Below are 19,367 nucleotides of genomic sequence, written 5' to 3'. Positions count from 1 at the left end.
CATTGTTTTACGGTACATTGTTTTACAGTACATTGTTTTATGATACTTTGTTTTACAATACGTTGCTTTACAATATGTTGTTGTACTATATGTTATTTTAAGATATGTTATTTGAGGATGTTATCTTACAGTATGTTGTTTTGCAACACCTTGTTTTATGATACATTGTATAAAGATATGCTGTTTTACGATAAGTTGTTTTACAGTATGTTGTTTTACAGAGTTTTATTTTACAATACCTTGTTATAAGATACAGTGTATTAAGATACGTTGTTTTGAAAATAGGATGTTCTACAATACATTGTTTTATGATACATTGTTTTACGATACGTTGTTTAGCTATGTTGTTAGGTTAAGTTGTGTGATGTTACGCTGTGGTACGTTATGATGTTATCAGTTTGCATTGTGGCGATGTGATGCCATATAATGTGACAGCATATTGTCACAATATGATATAATATGATTGAATACAAAGGTAAATGAGGAATTTTTTGTGAATTGTTTTCCGTCCAACAATTATGCTATTCTGATGCTCCTTATGCAGAATTTGAGTTTCTTATTTCTTGCACTGACCTTAGACTTTTGGGAACTGATGATTGTGAACACTCAAACTGCATAATGGTAAATATTTTGCAATTTATATCGCAACTCAAGTTGGAGTAATGTACATTTAAAAAGGCATTTAATCAGTGTAGCAGTTGATTCACTTACCTTTAACCCAGTCCTTTCTTTCAGAGTACTAGCAGTAAACAGTAAACAGGACTGTTTACTCTCTAGTGTTGAGTTGTGTCAGTCAAATCCATGAGGAACATGTAGCGCACACAGTCAGAGTGGCTCCAGCTCCCTGTCAGCCTTTTCATGTTTGTTTAATGAAATCTCTCATCGCTAAGCTTTGAAGGAAAGAGATGTTGTGGCAGCTGAATCTAGAACGACATGCTAAGTTAAATCTCAAGGTGGAGTTTGATAAACAACAGGCTTGGTGGTGGGGGCTGAAATTTGGTGCAGAACGCTCAAATCTGGGCCACAGTGTGAAGCAGAGAAATCTACTGAGTGGTCTGCTGTAAATGTCTCAAGTTCATGGACTTGTCAGGTGAATGTGGCTTTTTTAAGTTTAATAAGACATTTGTTAGTTTCAGTTTTTGTTGTGTATATAGTCCATGAAATCTTCTGTAAACTTAGTTTCGAGAGTTCCAAAACCAATTTCTTAGATCAAAAATTACTTTAGTGGAAAAATTGTCAATGGGCAGTTAAACAAGAAAAGTTAAAATAACCTTCAACAGCCCTTCCTCAAACAGAAGAAGCCACACGCCCTCTCACATCTCCAGAACTTCTCTCTACAGGCGACTATTTACACTTCTGTTTATTTGCCCACTAACAACTTTCACCCACAGGGGTTCAGTGTGATCGAACGCTTCAGTGCCGAGAGTGAGAGGGGAATCTTGAGATCAATATTTAATTGATTTGTAAACCGGCTGGGAGCCAAGAAACTATCTAAAAGCTCTCTTTTGTTGTGTGGAATTAATCCCAAGTCTCCTCTTGGTCCTGAAACAAAAGATGAGCTACATGAATGTATAATTCATAGTTTTTATCAGTGAGATTTGATTTTTTGAATAGAAAATGCTTCAAAATTCTGGAGGAGATAAATATAATTCTCGTGTCTGTTTTGTGTACAGGAGCTATCCGTGGTGCTGAGGGGTGATCCCATGAGGTATGTGACACAGTTTGAGCTCTTTTTGGGTTGGGATTTCATAAAACTACTCAGACAAACATCATGAAAACAAATGTTTGGAACAAGATCTGCCTATCCAGATCCACCAGCATGATTTTATAATAATTCACAGATAGTTGACTTCTCAAACTTGAAAAAAAGATTTCAAAAAGGTATCAAACAACTTCATGTCAACAGTCAAAGCTAATATTTATGCTAATGCAGCTGCAAGACAATTCTTAACTTTGTGCACCCAGTTCTTGAGGCTCAGCACCAACATTACCAACATTTGTGGTGCATCATGTTTGGATAAATGGCTAAATGTTTGGCTTGTGTACAACCCGTCTGATTGCTCTTGGCTGCTGTGTGCCAGGGTAGTCATGTTCCCAGATTTCTGCAACTACTTTGGCAAGCACAGGTTTATCATCACAAATAAACACGCCTGCCAAAACGTTCAAAGCAAGATGTTAAAATCATCTCTTCAAACCTGCTCGTATTCTCTTGAAGATGGGTGATCAACATTTTAATGCAGTGGGAGAGAAAAATGACAACTCGTGACGACTTTATCCCAAGGATAAATCATGGTTTTACAAGTCATATTTTAATCCATGTGCTTTACAAGGATATAAATAATGGCCAAAATTACAAAAATCAGTGTGCTGGAAGCCCAAGCCTATGTACATAAGTTGGTCAGCAGTGATGTCACCAAATAATCCATTTTCACTCAAAATACAATCTCTACAATCCACCACCTGGTTTGATGTCCAACCTTTATTTTGGTACCTTGTTTCCAGTGCCATGTACTGCGAGTCCTTTATTCTTTTCTCTTTTACATTACATGTATGAACAATGAGTTGGCAAAATATCTATGTACATTTATAATTGGATAACGTCTCATCCAAATAATACAGTAATACTGCGTTTAAAATAGTACATCTGCTAGATAAGAGTAGAGCCCCATGAGACATGATGGAGGGTTTGACCTGACAAGAGTTAGCGAGCCACCTGCAACATTCACTCTGTGTACAAGTATGATCATCTAGTTTCAGATTTTTTTAAAGGATGGCCATCGTTCTCCAGCCCAAGGTTTTTTATCTCGTCATGTCATAGAAAAATAATGTGACATTAAGACAACAGTAGACAAGAATTGCACAAGAATAATCATAGTCATCATGGTAATATAATACTCTCATATTAAACATTAAAATGTCGGGCAATACCAATAGAATACTTTTTTTTTTTTCTTTTAAACGCCAGATGCATTTTGTTCACGTTGGTTCATCATCCGTCCTGATAAACTCACTTGTTGCATCTCGAGCGCGTCATAGCTCATCCAATCACATTTACACGCTTGTGCATATATCTCTGTATTATTTTCTGACTTCAAAGAAAAAAAAAAAGATCAAAAGAGCCGGCCAGACGTCCTCCAGCCCATGCCCATTCCAACCCTGACACATGCCCATCAGACGCCCAGTCGCCACACTCTGTGGAGACCCCGTGCCCGCCCTCATGTCCACAGGCGCGTTAAACAGATCCCATCGTAGCCGAAGAAAGTTGAGCGTACATTCAGAGCAGACTGCTGTCCGTCAGTAAGCAGTCCTGGTGGTGTGTTTGTGTGTGTGTTGTTGTAAAGCATCATGTGGATGAATGTTTAGATTCTGTAGTCAACCTTAAACACTGTGGAGTAGCGTCCATGTCTGTAGTCCTTTGCAAACTGAGCAAGAAGGTCCTTTGTAGTCCATTTTGCATTGTATGTGTGACAAGGTCCGTGTTTAGGGCTGGCTACATTCTTTGCATTCCACAGTAATAGACATGAGCGTCCGGCATTGCCCTGCAAATGAGATGACATCACTTATCCAGAGAGCCCTCACACCCCGCCTCTCCACCGGCCCCCCTGCTCAGCAAACTGGCCACCATGCGTCTCACAAGCCACATGCTAAAAACCTTCTACGACCTTTTCCCCTCAGTTAAAATAAGGTTTACGCTCAGGGAAAAATCCAAGTGGTTAAAATAATTCGGAACATTTACACTCACGTGTTGAAGAAGGTGCTATAAAAGAAAAAAAAACACCATCTTCTTTCTGTGTCAAAGGTTACCTTTTGTCAAAGAAATTCACAAGTCTGTAAGTATTCTCAAAAAATAATCTGATAGAAAGAATCAAAAAGTTGAAATACATTCTTGTAGCCTGCTGGATGAACCAGTTTGAGTCAGAGTTAGACTGTGCTACATCACCTCTCCTGTTTGGTTAAAAAACGTCTATAAAGTCTGAACTTTCCTCCAGTTGTCATGTTTTGACAACACACCCTCGTCATTGTCAGCTCCCACACCGGGCTCAACAGACAGCTAGAACACTGTCACAGCGCTTAGCAGTACTCTGGTTCAAAATCTCATTCAGATTGCTCGGGGAAGTTGCACTAAGGGGGCTGCAATGCAGAGAAAGAGCGAGGGATGGAGGCAGTCTGAGGAGGTTAGAGGAGAGATGAAGCCAAACGGTTGCATCCATCAACAGGAAGAAAAAGAAACAAAAAGCTGGGAGCAGAACAACCCACTGGTTGTCCTCTGAAAGACTGACAGAGAGTTCAAAAACCTAGCTGGCCACTTCCCCTACAGGTGGAGACAGAGGTGCACCGCAGCCCTGGGTTCAAAGGTCATGCGCCAGCCCTGCAGGCAGGAGAAAGGGCGCGGGCTGAGGAGGGGAGAGCAAAAAAGAAAGACAAGGAGAAAGAAGAGACAGCGCAGCGCCAAACGTCATCATGCAGTGGACAGGCTCGGCTAACGGGGCGGGGCGGGATGTTTTGTTTATTTTTCAGCCGGTGAGGTGACGCGGCGGCGTGCGTCGCTCGTGCCCAACTCCGGGGCGGGGCCCCAGTACAGGGCAACCTCTGAAAGGCACACACACACAGGAGTGGACAAGGCGGGTGTATGTTAGAAAATAGTGGTCTCGTACTTGGTGTTGACTCCTCTCTTGGCCTCCTGACCTGGCTCCACAATCCACGGCACGTTGGCGTGGCCCTTCTGGTCCATGGACGGCTGCTCCATCTGAATGAAGGAAAAGAAGGAGTGAGCCAGAAGACGGAACAAAACATGGAGTGAGACACATTTTGAGATCAAAGAGCTGCTGGGGAACACTTTGCTTTCTGTAGGGGAAATTTTCTTACTCCTTACATTTCATGATGCGCGAGAGCGACTGTAGCATTAATGACACTGTGATGAAATAACTGAGATATGAGAAAGAGATGAGCAACATTTTACAGATGAAAAAGTGGAACAAAGAACATGGACAGAAACTGATAGACTGACAGAATTACTGCTGGATCCACTCCATCCTTACGTCTCACAGAAACAACATCCTACAGGAACTGTAAGGTTCCAGGAAGGACTATCAGCAGTGACTTATTGGATGTGACCAAATCAAGGTTCAAAATCATAAATTGCATCAATTTTTAAAAATTCCATAAGCATTTTTAAGACTACTTTTTACCCTTTCTGTCTCACATTCTTCAAGCATAGTCCAGCAAATACAGCAGAAGTGCCACAAGTAGTACAAGCGGAGAATGGACAATACCAGAAGCCTCTATTCCAAGACTTTTCAGCAACTGGAACTCTACACCGAGGATGATCCCCCAATGAAACAAAGATGCACTCAAAGCTGAAATTGATCTCCATTAGCCAAGAAGTACCCCGGACATGCTGACCCATGCAGATTTCTCAAAAAATTGAGAAGCTTGAGACTCCTTAATGAATCACTGTGATACCATCGTCTGTATTGGATGCAACAAACAGGAGGTGAGCTACATTTATCTCAAAGCTAACCCTGCTATGACCAATTATGCTGCCAAGATCATTTTTCCTCCAATTTACACCTCTGCCAAGGAAGTTATGTTTTTTGGGGAGAGTCTGTCTGTTTGTTTTTTTGTTTGTTCTTGAACAACATAACTGAAAAAGTAACAAATGGATCTTGATGACATTTTCAGGAAATGTTCAAAATGGGATAAGGAAGAACTGATTAAATTTTAGAGGTGATCTGGATAACTCTTTGGTTCCAGGACTTTTTTTAAAGGATTCTATATCATTGTTAGGTAGGGCTGTTTTCACCATATGTGTATATAACTCCATAATAAATGGTTGGATTGCTTTGCAAAACAATACAAGACAAGGTCACCATAATTTCTGACAAATGTAAAAGTATGATCCAGATCCTGGCAATATTCTGGTTATTAAGATCTGGAGTATGAACTATGTACTGGGTTGTCATCATTTTCAACACTATCAGGTGACAAATTCATATACAAACCTGCAACAAACACCAAATTGTGGCAGACAGTCTGTTGAAAGGGAGTATAACATTAAAGTAGGACTTGGTGACAGTCACAATGTGCCTGGCAGAGGTCTGCGCTCTCTGAGTGCTTTTCTAGTTTGGTTTCCCATCTCCACTTTTATCAGCTGGAAACTAATGCTAAATTTATACAACTAATGCATAAAACGCAAGTAAAACAATGTTTAACTTTGATGTTATAGGAGTAGAAATCTTCCTCTGACGTAAGAAAGGTCAGTCTTAAAGTTTAGCCACCTTCTCCTTTCTCAGCATCCAACCACAGCAACAATACAGAAACTGATTCTGTTATTAATCCACTTCTCTATCCTCTCCCTCTCACACAGCCATGGCAAGACCCTATAATCTTGTTATGGGGTTAGAGGATTAGAGACAACACATTTTCAAACTCACAGCAGGCCACACCATCACGCTTAGTGGAGAGCTTGTTCCGAGTCTGAAACTCATCAGCCATAAAAAAAGCTGCCAGAAGCTCAAATCTGGCCTTCAAAACAAGTTTTATATTTGTGCCCTTTCCCAGTGCAGAAAAGATGGACATGAGAGACTTATGTAATGCGTCAAGGACTTTTATCCACGCTGATGCAAACATGCCGTACATGATGGCAGTCTACCACACTTGGCATATTTGAGTCATTTCTTGGCACACTCTAGTAGAGCAGTCATCTCTTGATGACCTTTAAAACACTCGACTGCTTGTTTGCATCAACAAGATGTGGATAAGGGATAAAGTGTGGAGTGAAAGGAGAGCTCATTTCAAGTATTCATCCATCCTTTAATTTTTTTTCTGCTTATCTTGAGCTGGGGTACGGCAGCAGGCCAAGCAACATATATCCACACATCCCGCTCCCAAGCACCATTCCCTACCGCCTCCTAACACCGAGGCTTTCCCAGGCCAGATAAGAGATACAACACCCCTTCCTCCTCCTCCAGCTGATCTGGGTCTTTCTTTGGGTCTCATAACAGTTGGAGGAATATTCTCAGGAAAGGCACCCAGGAGGCATTCTTATCACATCCCTGAACCACCCCACCTGACTTCCTCTAATATGTAGCATCGCCTCTACAAATATCTCAGTAGCTTGCCCTCTCTTTCAGGCTAAACCCCTAAGCCGGCTGTATGATTTGATTTATTCTTTCATTCACGCATGCGAGCACAAGGAGAAGAAGGAAACGACTGTAGGGCACAGGTGACTGTGCCTTTCAGCTCAGCTCCCTCTGGGTACACTATCAAGGTACATTGTCTGGCTCATTTACAGTTTTGCTATTAACCTTAGGTAAGCTCACTCATCCCCTACAACATCACCCCCAGTTGCAAACAATCCAAGTGAGCTGGAAAACAGTCTTTGTGAAGCTAAAACAATCACATCGTCTGCAAACAGGATATTTGGGGAGTCCCAAAAAACACTGGATCAAAAAGCAAAAGCTACAGAACCTATTTCCAGAACAGATGTAAGAAAAAGAAGGACCAGGTGGCTCATGATGACTTGCCTGATACCTGATGCCCCTTTTGGACCCTCGAGCAGCAAGCAGGCTTCCCCTGTAATCTGATCTAGGTCGCCTCCAGATGGTAACAAGGTGCTCTGCTTCACTAAGTGCCACAAGAATCTGGGATCTTTGACCTTGTGTGTTCTGAAACCATGCCTGTTATGATTTGCCCAGATGTCCAAAGTTAAATCAATACTTAAATAATGAGCAGGTGGTCCAAATGTCCCTGTATATATGGCTTTGGCTTGAGTTAAAGCCCCCTTGCAGAAACATACAACCGTTCGGGCATTACTTTCCCCAAAAGTTTCAAGAAAATTACAAGTTACTGCATAATCACAAGCAGCAATCTGAACCTGTTCTTGTAATTACTGACTCTTAAAAGAAGCCCTCTTGTTCTTCAGGGAAAACTCAACAAGGGCACAAGAGTGTCGTTTACGCCCAACAGGAACACAATGTCCTAGCGAAATCCACAAAAAGAAAGTCCAGCCTTGATCAAGGAGTTCAGTTAGCAAAGTTTGTGCTAAGTTGTTTGGCTATTAAAACTTTTCTGGCTTTTTGTGCCTTTATTTAGGACAGGACTGTGGGTAGAGCGGGAAACAGGGCAAGAGTGGACATCCAGGAAAGAGGCCGCATGTTGGATGGGAACATGGGCCACCCACTTCAAGACTTACCTCATGGGGCACAACCTAGACCTCAAGGCCATACCTACGCCCCTGTGTCAAGTTTTTTAATCCATCTTTAAGTAGCTATTTCTTCTACATACATCTTTACAGAGCCAAGAGTCAGCTTTCTGAGACTGGTTGAGGTTCCACTTTGTTTATTTTTTAAGTGTTAATTAAGATAGAGGTGGTAACCGAGTATCAGACATATAATCACTGCAAACACAGAACACAAGGATGCAGAGTCAGTAGAATAAGAGCAACAGATCAAAATGGAAGCACTTACAAATGGCGTGTTCTCCTGGACTAGAAGCAAATAATGTCAAAAATAAAGGATAAGAGAAGGAAAAGCGTGGAAGACCTGTGACTGAGCTTTGTGAGGAAGATGGAAGAGTCGAGGGGGAGGAAGAGGAGGGTGGAGAGGAGGCCGGTGAGGGGTGTAAATGTGGCCCAGTGACCAGCGGCTGGCGGGGGGTATGATGACCTACAGGGGCAGAGGTCATATACAGATTTAGGAAAGCCTGCTAGGAAACACCAACACCGACAACAAGACAGCAGCACGGCAAAACCACTGCAAGGACAGAGCAGCCGCATGGCAACAGGGACAGGTGACACCACTTCAAAACCAAAGCAGGATCAGAGCAACGACAAGGCAGCAGAGGTGTTAACCTGGCAACAGCACGGGGCAGCAAAACAGGAAGAGTAGTCAACGTCACTCCACATTTATAAAACAACTCCCAGAGATGGTTGCAGAACCTCACTGCGAAACAATCCCCACAACACAGACTCCGATCATAATTCTTAAAGTCATGAAAAATTCTGCAAATGAGGTGAGATAGCCGCATGACAACAAGCTATTTTCACTTCACTGGAAGTCTTTTTCACTCCTTTCAGACACGTCGTGGGAACGCTTTCTTTTGGGAGGTGAGGGTCGTGTTTTTCAATCCCACTTCAAAGCTACACTCGGGTTATTCTCACCAGCCGACGCCAATCGCAGACAAGAGTCATATCAGACACTCTCACACCAATGACAGCAGGTTAAGTGGAACTTTTTTAGAGATTCAAAAGCAGATGTGCCCACATAACACACACACACACACACACACACGCACACATCATAAAAATGGTAATGGCAGGGTGTGGGGAAACAGACGCGTGTGGGCAGAGAAACAAAGCAACAGTGTTTTAGAGCACAGGGGCTTCAGAGGTGCTGCAGGATGGAGATTACGGCTGGCAGGTGTTGGGAATATTAAGTGAATCCTGCAGCATCTTCGCCCTGCTGCACACCACAAGCCATTAAACACACACACACACACACACACTCACTCTCACCCCCTTCACACACATGAGCACAGGGATGGAAAAAGGCAATTAATGGTTAATATAATGGTAGTCGAGTCAGCAGATCGTGGGTACACATGCCATCGTCCATCATCTCTGCAGGCATGGACCACACAAACACTGCCTCTGCTCTTTTTTTCTAATCTCTCACCATCTTTCCTCATCGTCTCTAACTTTAGAAAGTGAGGCTGAGCCTCTGGAGCCACCATACCTCCTCCATCACCATCTCCTTCTCCCATGACTCACAGAATGGAAATGGACTCCAATATGGTCTGAGAACATTAATATAGCAAACACTGTAACTCTATATGTGTCACTTTGGACACGCGTATGCTGCTGTGCCGGCTGATGCGTGTCTGCTGAAGATGGAGGTCTGTTCTAAATGGGTTAGTGGGACTATTTTAAAGCTTGTTGAGGGGCTGACAGCTTTGAAGACAGACTCTGTGACGCTGTTGTTGGATGAGGCATTACGAAAGGCTGCACGCTTCTGTCTCAAGTATCAAAGCTAGAAATGGTTATCGATGTCACAACTTAAAGTTAGATGTCTGTTTCGGGGCCGTAGAGGTTGTTTATGATGTGGTGGAGCTACAGTTTCAGGGAGGTAAAAAACAACCTGATTTGACCATGAATGAGTAACCAACTCTTCTTGGAATATATACAAATGACTGTTTCAGGAGACAGTATGTATTTGGTGTTTTTGTTCAGAGCTATGAGCAGACCTTGGTGTTTGAGGCCGCCTTGAAAACACCAACATATCATGAACCAGTGATGGGATCCTAATGTGATGACCTCACTGTTTCAGGAAGTCTTGCGAAGATTTTTAGAACAGACTGTTTTGGGCAGTTAACATTAGGGATGGGTACTTTTCATATTTGAAACGATACAGTACCTATGCCTGGTACCTAGCAATCGGTACTGGTATTTAACAGTACCAATTTTTGGTACTTATGTCGTAAAAAATATCAATTTGTTTAATAATTAAATGTATACATTTTTTTCAATTCAACTAATTTCATTCTTCAATATATAACCTTGCCGTGCTGAGTTCATGTCCAGCATGGAAAATCGCCCGCTCTTGTACTCCCTCACAGATTAGGTTTCCTAAACATGGTACCTTTTGGTTTTGCGTGTAACAGTACTCGATACTTTTGACAGGATTTGGTTGGTACCTATAAAAGTACCTAATTTGGTACTCATCCCTAGTTAACAGCCAGATTTAGGGATTTCTACAATAAATGAATATGTCAAGGTTTGAAAATGCTCATGTTAAGTATGGAGATTTTTTAATTTCTATCCATGTTCAAAATATGTGAAAGCACAGTACCCTCTCTTTAAAGATCCTTAAGTGAAAAAGTAAAATATTAAGACAAATGAGATATTCTTAAATTTTAAAACACATTATTAAACCCGTTTTCTGTTGTCTCTTTCAGTATGTTTCGTGTGACATTAATATACTTGTTTCACTTGCCTTTAAACCAGATCCATTGCAGCTGCTCTGCATCTGCTTATAACATCACACTGCAGTTTCCATAATGATCCAAGGCACTGGGATAGCAAAGTGGGCCTCATAGTCATTAAGCATCTGTCTGAAGCCTGCACTCACAACACTAAAAGTATGCAAGTCTCAAAGTTAAGGCAAAAGGTGTTCTTTTGGATCTTGTGAGATTGTCGTGTGAGAAATAAAAGGAATTTCTACATGTTGTTGTGATAGAAAGGAATGAGTGTTTTTTATAATATCTTTTCAATTAAAGAGTTATGCTGACCAAATATATGGTTGAGAGACAAACAACCGCTGAAAAATGTAAAACTTTTCCTTTTTGTTTGAGGGCTGTGTTGTCAGAACTTGAGCTCAAAATTTGGTAAAATACTTCATCGCCAGAGATTTTATCAAACCTAACAAAAGAAATTGTGACAAGATGTATGACTTGGTGGTTTTCAACCTTAAACCTCTATAAAAACAATGAATCTTGAATGGACTCACAGCACAGTTTTTTGCACACCAGCAATTTTGTTAAGACTCTCTTGGGCTGAAATGTCAATAAATGTATTCTCTGTGAATGCTTCGCTAAATGTAGGAGTCTTCATCATGGGGATTCTTTATCTTCATACACACACACACACACACACTCATGCTCACACTCTCAGAGCGAGGCGAGCCAGCAAACCTCCCCAGAGCCGGATGCAAACAGGCCTCATCAATCAGCCCAGTTTGTGAGAGAGCACCGGGACGGCATCGCCCAACGAGATCAAATACCCATCTACGCCTCCGCCACGCTGTCTGCTGGGTCAACACTGCCACACTCTCTAAACACAAGTATCCTGAGATACTCCCCAAGAACTGAACTCAAAAATTATGTCACCAATGAGGGAAGTGAGGCTGGGGCAGAGGGATGGAAATGTGGAATGGGACAGAGTTAATGTGATGTGTTAGAATTTAAAACACGCAGATACATGACGGCTAATTGGGGAGATGTAAAGTGATGTTGGAAGTTCAAGTGAGAAGCCATCGTTTAACATAAATCTTGTTGATGTTGATTCATATTAAAAAGGAAACAAGAAGGTTTCACTTTGCCAAATCTTCAAATTTAAAAAGGTCTGTTTTCTGGTGTGATTTTCTGTTTACGATGGATTTTCCCTTTGAAAACGATGCGACAGCAATTCTTACAGATTTGCGGATGTTGACTCGAGGTTTGGGGACGGGTTTGCTGGGCTTGCTGTCGAAGCTCTCGGGCAGTGTGGACGATCCGTGGCCGCTCTTCCTGGCCTGCAGAGCCAGCTGATAGGCCACCTCAAAGGCCTGGCCCAGCGTGAGGATGATCTCGTAAGCCAGATTCTGCAAGAAGCATCGAGTAAGAACACACTGCCCTCTTATAGATGCTTTACATGCTCTTGTGTTGACATTTCTGCACTGACCACATCGAAAGCAGTGAAGACGTGGCAGTAGTGGTGACTGGACTTGAGGTCTTTGGTGATGTAGGCAAACGTAGACAGATCCTCTGGATCCTGAGCCGCACATGAGATGTTACGAATCTCATGTTCTGCTATGATGTTCTGAAACGGAGAGAAGAGGAGAAACAACAGAGATAAAGAGGTGCAGAGAGAAGGATTGTTGATTATCTCTACTGAGCCGCCTCATGGCAAAACAAATCTGATTTATTATTTATCTCATTTCATACATATCCAGAAACCATAATCACTGCAGACTGCACACTTTGGGTTTGAGAGCTGTGTGGATTTGGAAATTGTCTCCGGGTTATGTCAGTGCAGACACTCAGACTTTGTTTTGTGTTAATTAAAGCACGTCTGAGTGCTGGGACTCCAGCAGCAGGAGAAAGTTTTAGTAAGGGCAGATATTATGTGAGCAGTGCTGTTTATAGTTGACAGCTTCAACTTTCTGCTCTGATTCTTTAAGAAAACGACAGGTTCATGACCTTTGATAGGTGGCACATATCCTTTTACAATCACTTCACACAGTCCACTGTTTAAATGAAATTTACTCACCATTCCAGTCTATTGTAGCGTTTTACACCAGCTCTAAGCAGCCTTTGTCAAAACAGTCAGTTTTGACGTGTAATTCTCCATCCCCACAAAAACTGCTCCCCCTGGTGGCTGGCTGCAGTATAGGTAAAAAAAATCCAGCTCTCCAGTCATTCCAGATGGGCTGTGGTCAAACTTTAAAACTTTAATACACCTCATAGAAATGTTTCTCATGTCCAATTGTTGTCGTGATTTGAAGGTATTGTTTCACTTTCTTGTATTCAAGTTCTCTTTTTTTTTAAGTTTTGTTTTCAGTAGTTATAAGAGGTTAAAATCAAGGTTTTACATTACGTTTAACGATGACTGACAGCTGACGTTCTTGTGTATTTTTTTCCGGGTATTGTAAAATATGTTGGGAGGGAGAGCCAGGAAGAGATTAGACTCCTTCTGTCTCCTTCTGTCCCCATCTTTTCATTTTAACCTTGGTTTCATAAGTCGGCTTGTGACAGTGACAGTAACAGATCGACCCGATGTAGTAGATTTGAAAGTGTAAGGGCCTTTTTCAAGTATTTATCAACTTTTATGAGTTATAAGAAAGTAAGTGGTATTGTATTTAGATCAAGGCATGCAGATTCTGTACAGACCATCAGAAAAACATTTTAAGCAAAAACACTATTATTACTACTATACCATTATAAAGTTTGCTCTTAACCTTATTTTATATTCATTTTTCTGCAGAAGTTCCTTCCAGAACTCTTTGGTGCCACCAATTCTGTTTCTGTGTCCCAAATTGTGTACTTCTGCACTTACACTCACTTTTTTGAGTGAAAAAAAATACACAAGATCGTCAGCTGTCAATCATCGTTAAACGTAACATAAAACCCAATTTTTAACCTCTTATAACTAATGAAAATGAAACTTTTCAGAATAAAAGAGGACTTGAATACAAGGCAGCTAAGTGATATATTCAAATCACCACAACAATCAGACGTGAAAAATATTTCTACGAGGTGTGTTAATATTTTAAAGTTTGACTGCAGCTCATCTGGAATGACTGGAGAGCTGTATTTTTGACCTATACTGCAGCCAGCCACAAGGGGGAGCAGTTTTTGTGGTGACCTCACTTCAAGCCAAGCAAGATGACGTCCATTTTTTTTTACAGTCTATGGTTCACGGTGACAGGGCGGAAAATCAAAGTGCACTTTGATTTCTCAGCTGAATCTTAGCTATGAAGTGGAAGGGACGCGAATGGATCAAACGATGGAGGATGGTTTCAAATTAATAAATAACAGAAGAACAGGTGTGAAAAGCAATCTTCATTTCCAGTATTCGCAAAGCAGCAATGTTTGATTTGAGACTGCACTACTCCGTAAGATTTTGTACACTGTTCCAGTAAGTGCACACAGTGTACTTTATGCAAGTATACTAATGGAAATATCCTATTGGAGACAAAACATCAGTCTTGTCCTCCAGTTCAGAGCAAACAGCTTTCAGATTTATTTATGCTGAATAATTTGTCTTTTTGGTGTGGATGTGTTTTCTGGTCTTTTTGCAGGCAGCCTCAGGTGGACACTCAAGGAACTGCAGTTTGTCACACTTCTGCAAATGCTTCATTGTTTTGACTTGGGCTTCCCGCTTGGTAACAACCAGTGGCTGATAAAAAGACTTTAAAAAACACAGTCTGAAAGAGTGTCCTCTAAATGGATTTACGTCTCACTATAAAATGCTGTACTGGTCTCATATGATATGAGAAATGGCAGCAGGATCTGACTCAGATGAGGATTTTTCAAACTAATTGGCTGCAGGAACACATTTAGCAATATCTCTGTAGTTTGTGATTTTCATCATATTATAATCCATATTTGTGTCCTGCTCACAGGCACAGCCAAGAAAAGTAAAACCCACACCTGACTAACAGTGTTTGTAAAATTAGAGAGCGGAGTATTAAAACCAAAGTTCTTTCTATTTGTGCTGATTTTTTTTACTACATGAGAGGGATCACATCCAGTTGTTGTACACTTAAGCTCGAGAATCGGTACCAGATAGGAAAAATTAACACCTTAGTGTGAAATTATCAGCCAGGTTTGAAAAGCTCTTGGCTTAAAATCATTACAACTTCACACATAAAAGCGCTATTTTCTGTCAAACAGGACAAAGTGACAAACCCAGCTCTTGTTCTGAAAAAATAACTTCAAACCTCACTCTCCAGTTGTTTTTTTGTACAAGCCTTATAAATATTCCATCACGACTTAAATGAACTGAGTGGGCTCGTATTGATTCTCTGAACACTTAGCTCATCTAGTCCATACTGATTATCGCCTCTTTGTCTCCTAACACCTTATTGATTTTCACACCGTGCAGTTTGAAACCAGTGAGGCTGATACAGAAAGAGACACAACCCTGTGATGCCATCATATCTGTTGTTCGTGCTCAAAGTTTGACCCTCGCAGCGTTATTTACAGCAGGAAGTGAACTGGTAGTGTTACCTTGTTTGTGGCGTCAATGAACTTCACTCCCTTGTAGGACACGGATAGCACGATGGTCGGCACCTTCTTCATCTGTTCTGTCGACTTCTTGGAGCGCACAAAAAAGCAATAAAAGGAGAGAAGAGAAGAGGGAGGCAGCAATGACTTTTGGGTGAGAAAATCTGGACACAGAGCTCAAAGAAGTTTGAAAGGAAGTATCAAACTTTTAACATCCTGCTGCAGGAAACAAGGAGGTGTCAGTGTGAAGTCATTGCTTTCTGTTTCCAAATATTTTCTCTTCCTTATTACTCCAACATTAGTGTCTGTAAGACCCGACATGCTCCTCCTGTTATGAGGATAAATGCAGTGTTGGAGCCAAAAGTGAATTTTTATGCCCAGTTTATCACACTTGGCAAGAAAAACCCACCCGCCTCCCTCATGACTTATTATCTTGTGTGCAGAAGACAAAAATGATCGTTCCATAATAAAGTGTTGGACATTCATATTCCTCTTTCCTTCTTGTTCCTGTCGCGGGTAATGTTGGCACGACTGAGGGTGTCTGTCTCTTTAAGAGCACTAACATGTTGAACATGATACATTATTGGTTATTCTTTTAGCTGTTCTTATTTAACATTACAACCAGTGGGAGGGACTTTTGTCTTTTTTTTCAAAGTTATTTTTTGGGGAGGCTTTTGTTTTTGCCTTTAATTAATGAGGATACAGCAGTGGTCATCGACACCAAACTGGTTTTCTCCAGTGATATTTTTACTATTTTTGCTCCTGTATTTGTCTGGAGATCCTACATGTAACCATGGCCACATTGTTTACTTGTGAAATCAGCTGTTAGCAGCCTGTAGAATGTCAAAGCTAACTGGTGCAAGGCCTGATGTTTCCCCACAAGGACGAGAAGAAGGAGGTGAGTACAAAGTGCTGGTTCTCAGGTGTGAGCTAAGAAGTGACGACATCGACCTGTCCTTCCATCTATTGTTATTGGGAACGTAAGATCTATCTCCAATAAGATGGACAAGCTAGCTGTGCTAACCCAGCAACAGAGGAAATACCAGAAGGCAGAGTAGCATCGTGCTACTTACAGACATGGCTAACAGAGCTAACACCAGACACCAAAGCCACATTGGAAGAACTTCACCTGATGTGAGCAGACAGGACACAGAAGACAGAGACTGAACAGACTACTGAAGAAGCTCAGTCCTGGACCCTGTGGAGGTTGAGGCTGGCTGAACTGGATAATGATGACGACAACGTGCCTGTCATCATCTTTCTATACACTTTCATACTTTTGTTTTCTTGATTGCTACTGTGACTCCTGAATTTCTCCTCGTAGATAAAGAAAGTATTTTTTATTCTATTCTATTCTATTCTATTCTGTATAAATAAAGCATAGCATTTCGAATGTGGTCACAAAAATTTGACTTTATTATGCCTTGTTTGGAAACAACTGCTTCTGAATAACATCCTAAACCCCGAGCTGAAGATCTGATAAGTGCATCAGTTTGCGAGCTTCATCATCCTCAGACTAGTTTGTTTCTCTTCCTTCCTTTTAATTACAAATCAGCACCTCAACACGTCTCCTCCAGCTCTGTATAAAGTCATTAAGCAGAATTGAGCTGAGGAGAATCATGTGATTTACAATGATGTCTGCGTCACTCTGGGAGCTGCTGTTACCTTCTGCAGATTTAATTCATGGATAAACGGATGTGAGTGAGTGTGAGTCCCTGCTTTCTCTGAATCACTTTCCGTTTTCTACCACTTGTCACCGAGATCTCCTGTTGTCTTTATTTCTATCACCCTCCGTCCCTCCTGTCTGCCTCATGTCTGATTGTCAGATCCGCTCGTTACTTTCCTTTGAGCATCTTTTTCTTGTCTTTGTTCTGTTTTCTTCCTCCCTGTTCGCTGCATGTTACCGCTCGGCTCGGCCCTGTCAGGATCAGGTAGAGCAGAAACGCTGACAAAAGCATCGCCGGCGTGCAGCTTGAGGCTGAGGAGATGAGATTTAATGTGTAAAGATGGAGCGGCAGGAGAAAGGATGGTAGAGAACTGTTGAAATAATGGATGATATGACGTGCATCTCATTGCTCTTAATTAAAACCTTAGTGTGCAGCAACGGTGTGACACAAAAAGAGAAATGAAAGATGCCCCCTGATGCAAAGAAAACATGAATATAGAGACAGAAGGAGAGAAGAAGGAGGAGGAGGGAGAGGAAGAGAAAGCTTTGCTCATGAATATTAAAATTTATCTTCACGCTGCAGCAGCTCTGGATGAGAGTGAGAGATGTGAACCGAAGGCCAGAGGGGAGTCGTTGTTACTGTAAAATATGTAGAGTGAGTGAGCAGGGAGGAAAGACGTGATAGCAAAGAGGAAAAAAGAGGAGAAGGAGCTAAACAACACAAAGAGGAGAGGAAAAGATAATAAGCTAGTTTGAGGTAAAAGGCGGGTCATGAGATATCAAGCCTCACAGGCAAGGATATTAAAAATAAATCCTTCAATATACCTAATCCACCGTCATGATACTCAAAGTTTGTTTAAGTGGGAGTGGGAGTGCACTCACACGGTGAGACTGTCCCACTTTGAGAACCTCCACTCAGGTTCTGTACAGAAAACATTTATGTAATAATGCCACACGTACAGACACGTGCATTGAAGTTATGTCCCCGTGTTCCCACATCTCTGCAAACGATGCTCAGAGTGTGAGATGAATCTCTCGGAGCAGAGGTGTGAGGCTGTTCCTTACCCTCATTTTGGCACAGGCGTCTTGTGTCGACTCTGTTCCTCTCAGCTCCTTCACCAGCATGGAGCCCAGGTACTGTGGAAGAGACATAAGTGTATGGTTACAGGGGTGAACAAACATTTGAGTCCTCTGGTCTTTTTTCTGACCAAACCCCTGAAATTTTCAAGAATTTTCAGGACTGTGTCCCAAATTTTCTCAGATTCCTTGTTGATACATGAAGCTATCCCTGTTGCATGTGGGATGTCTCATGGTATTAGACTGTATAAAACATGGGCGTAGTCTCCACTTCACCTGTCTGTTCCTGAAATCGTGAAATGAAGCCAATCCGTGGACGTAGCCACATTTGAGATGATGCCAGCTGTAAGTGTCCTTTCGAACAGCTACAGGGCGCCCCCCCAGTCACGTGACCTAAACTGTGTTACTGATTGGATAATCAAACAATCCTAATGACTTCTTAACCACAGTTAGAAAAAAAATTCACTCACCATACAGTGTGTGCCAATAGCGAAATCAACATTTTAGACCCAAGTTGAATGCTTTTTAACGCTGTAAAAGTCTGTTTTTATGGCTGGGTATGTACGTGACTTCTAGTCTTTCTGCAGCCAGACTCAAGCGGATTCTCGATGAACAGCAACTTTTAGCACTTCTGCATAGGCTTCATTTTTACTAAGTGGATGTTGCCCCTTGCTCATGACATGCCCATAGATGTTTTTTCCAACTTGTGATGCACCTTTCCAAATATTTAAGTCCCAATAACAATATATTAAATAGTATAAAATGAATCAATCTCTATTCAATCTCTATCCTCTATGTCAGGATTATCTGTTTGGTGTTGATTGCGGTGACATCTGTGGCTGGAATCAATTTCCAGGATAAAGACATGCCACAAACTGATTCATGTTCTACCTGGAAAGTCTGACGTGACCACGAATACTGAGAAATAGTGTTTACAAATGATCAATTATGCTGCTGATAATGCGAGACAGTTTTGAAATCACTTATAAAGTTACCAATAATCGCTTTTTGAGACTGTATCGGACTGATACCTGATGCCGAGACTGCAGATTAACTTTCCTGTGAGATGGGCAGAAAAATGGAGTTATAGTGACGGCTGCGTTCACACATGTAGCTCGAACCAAACATTTTAAGGACTTTT

General features: G+C 41.5%; 1 protein-coding gene across 4 annotated transcripts in view; it reads right to left on the bottom strand.

Moving 5' to 3' along the window:
* Positions 1-2,265: 2,265 nt before the first annotated feature.
* anks1b (ankyrin repeat and sterile alpha motif domain containing 1B) overlaps positions 2,266-19,367 on the bottom strand; it is a 276,356-nt gene continuing 259,254 nt past the window's right edge. The window contains exons 23-28 of one of the 4 annotated variants that reach the window (XM_074698643.1): positions 18,215-18,286; positions 15,487-15,573; positions 12,437-12,574; positions 12,189-12,356; positions 4,656-4,747; positions 2,266-3,539 (exon numbers count right to left, since the gene is read on the bottom strand). In XM_074698643.1, coding sequence (XP_074554744.1) covers positions 3,491-3,539; positions 4,656-4,747; positions 12,189-12,356; positions 12,437-12,574; positions 15,487-15,573; positions 18,215-18,286 — 606 coding nt within the window. In that variant the 3' untranslated portion in view covers positions 2,266-3,490. The remainder of the gene's footprint in view (positions 3,540-4,655; positions 4,748-12,188; positions 12,357-12,436; positions 12,575-15,486; positions 15,574-18,214; positions 18,287-19,367) is intronic. The other 3 variants (XM_074698642.1, XM_074698641.1, XM_074698644.1) reach the window with 3 other exon arrangements.

The sequence above is a fragment of the Halichoeres trimaculatus genome, unplaced genomic scaffold (genome assembly GCF_033239565.1).
Source record: "Halichoeres trimaculatus isolate MK-OKI-2021-1 unplaced genomic scaffold, fHalTri1.1 fHalTri1_scaffold_21, whole genome shotgun sequence".
Taxonomy (NCBI): Eukaryota; Metazoa; Chordata; class Actinopteri; order Labriformes; family Labridae; genus Halichoeres; species Halichoeres trimaculatus.
This window is presented reverse-complemented; position numbering and strand designations above follow the sequence as displayed.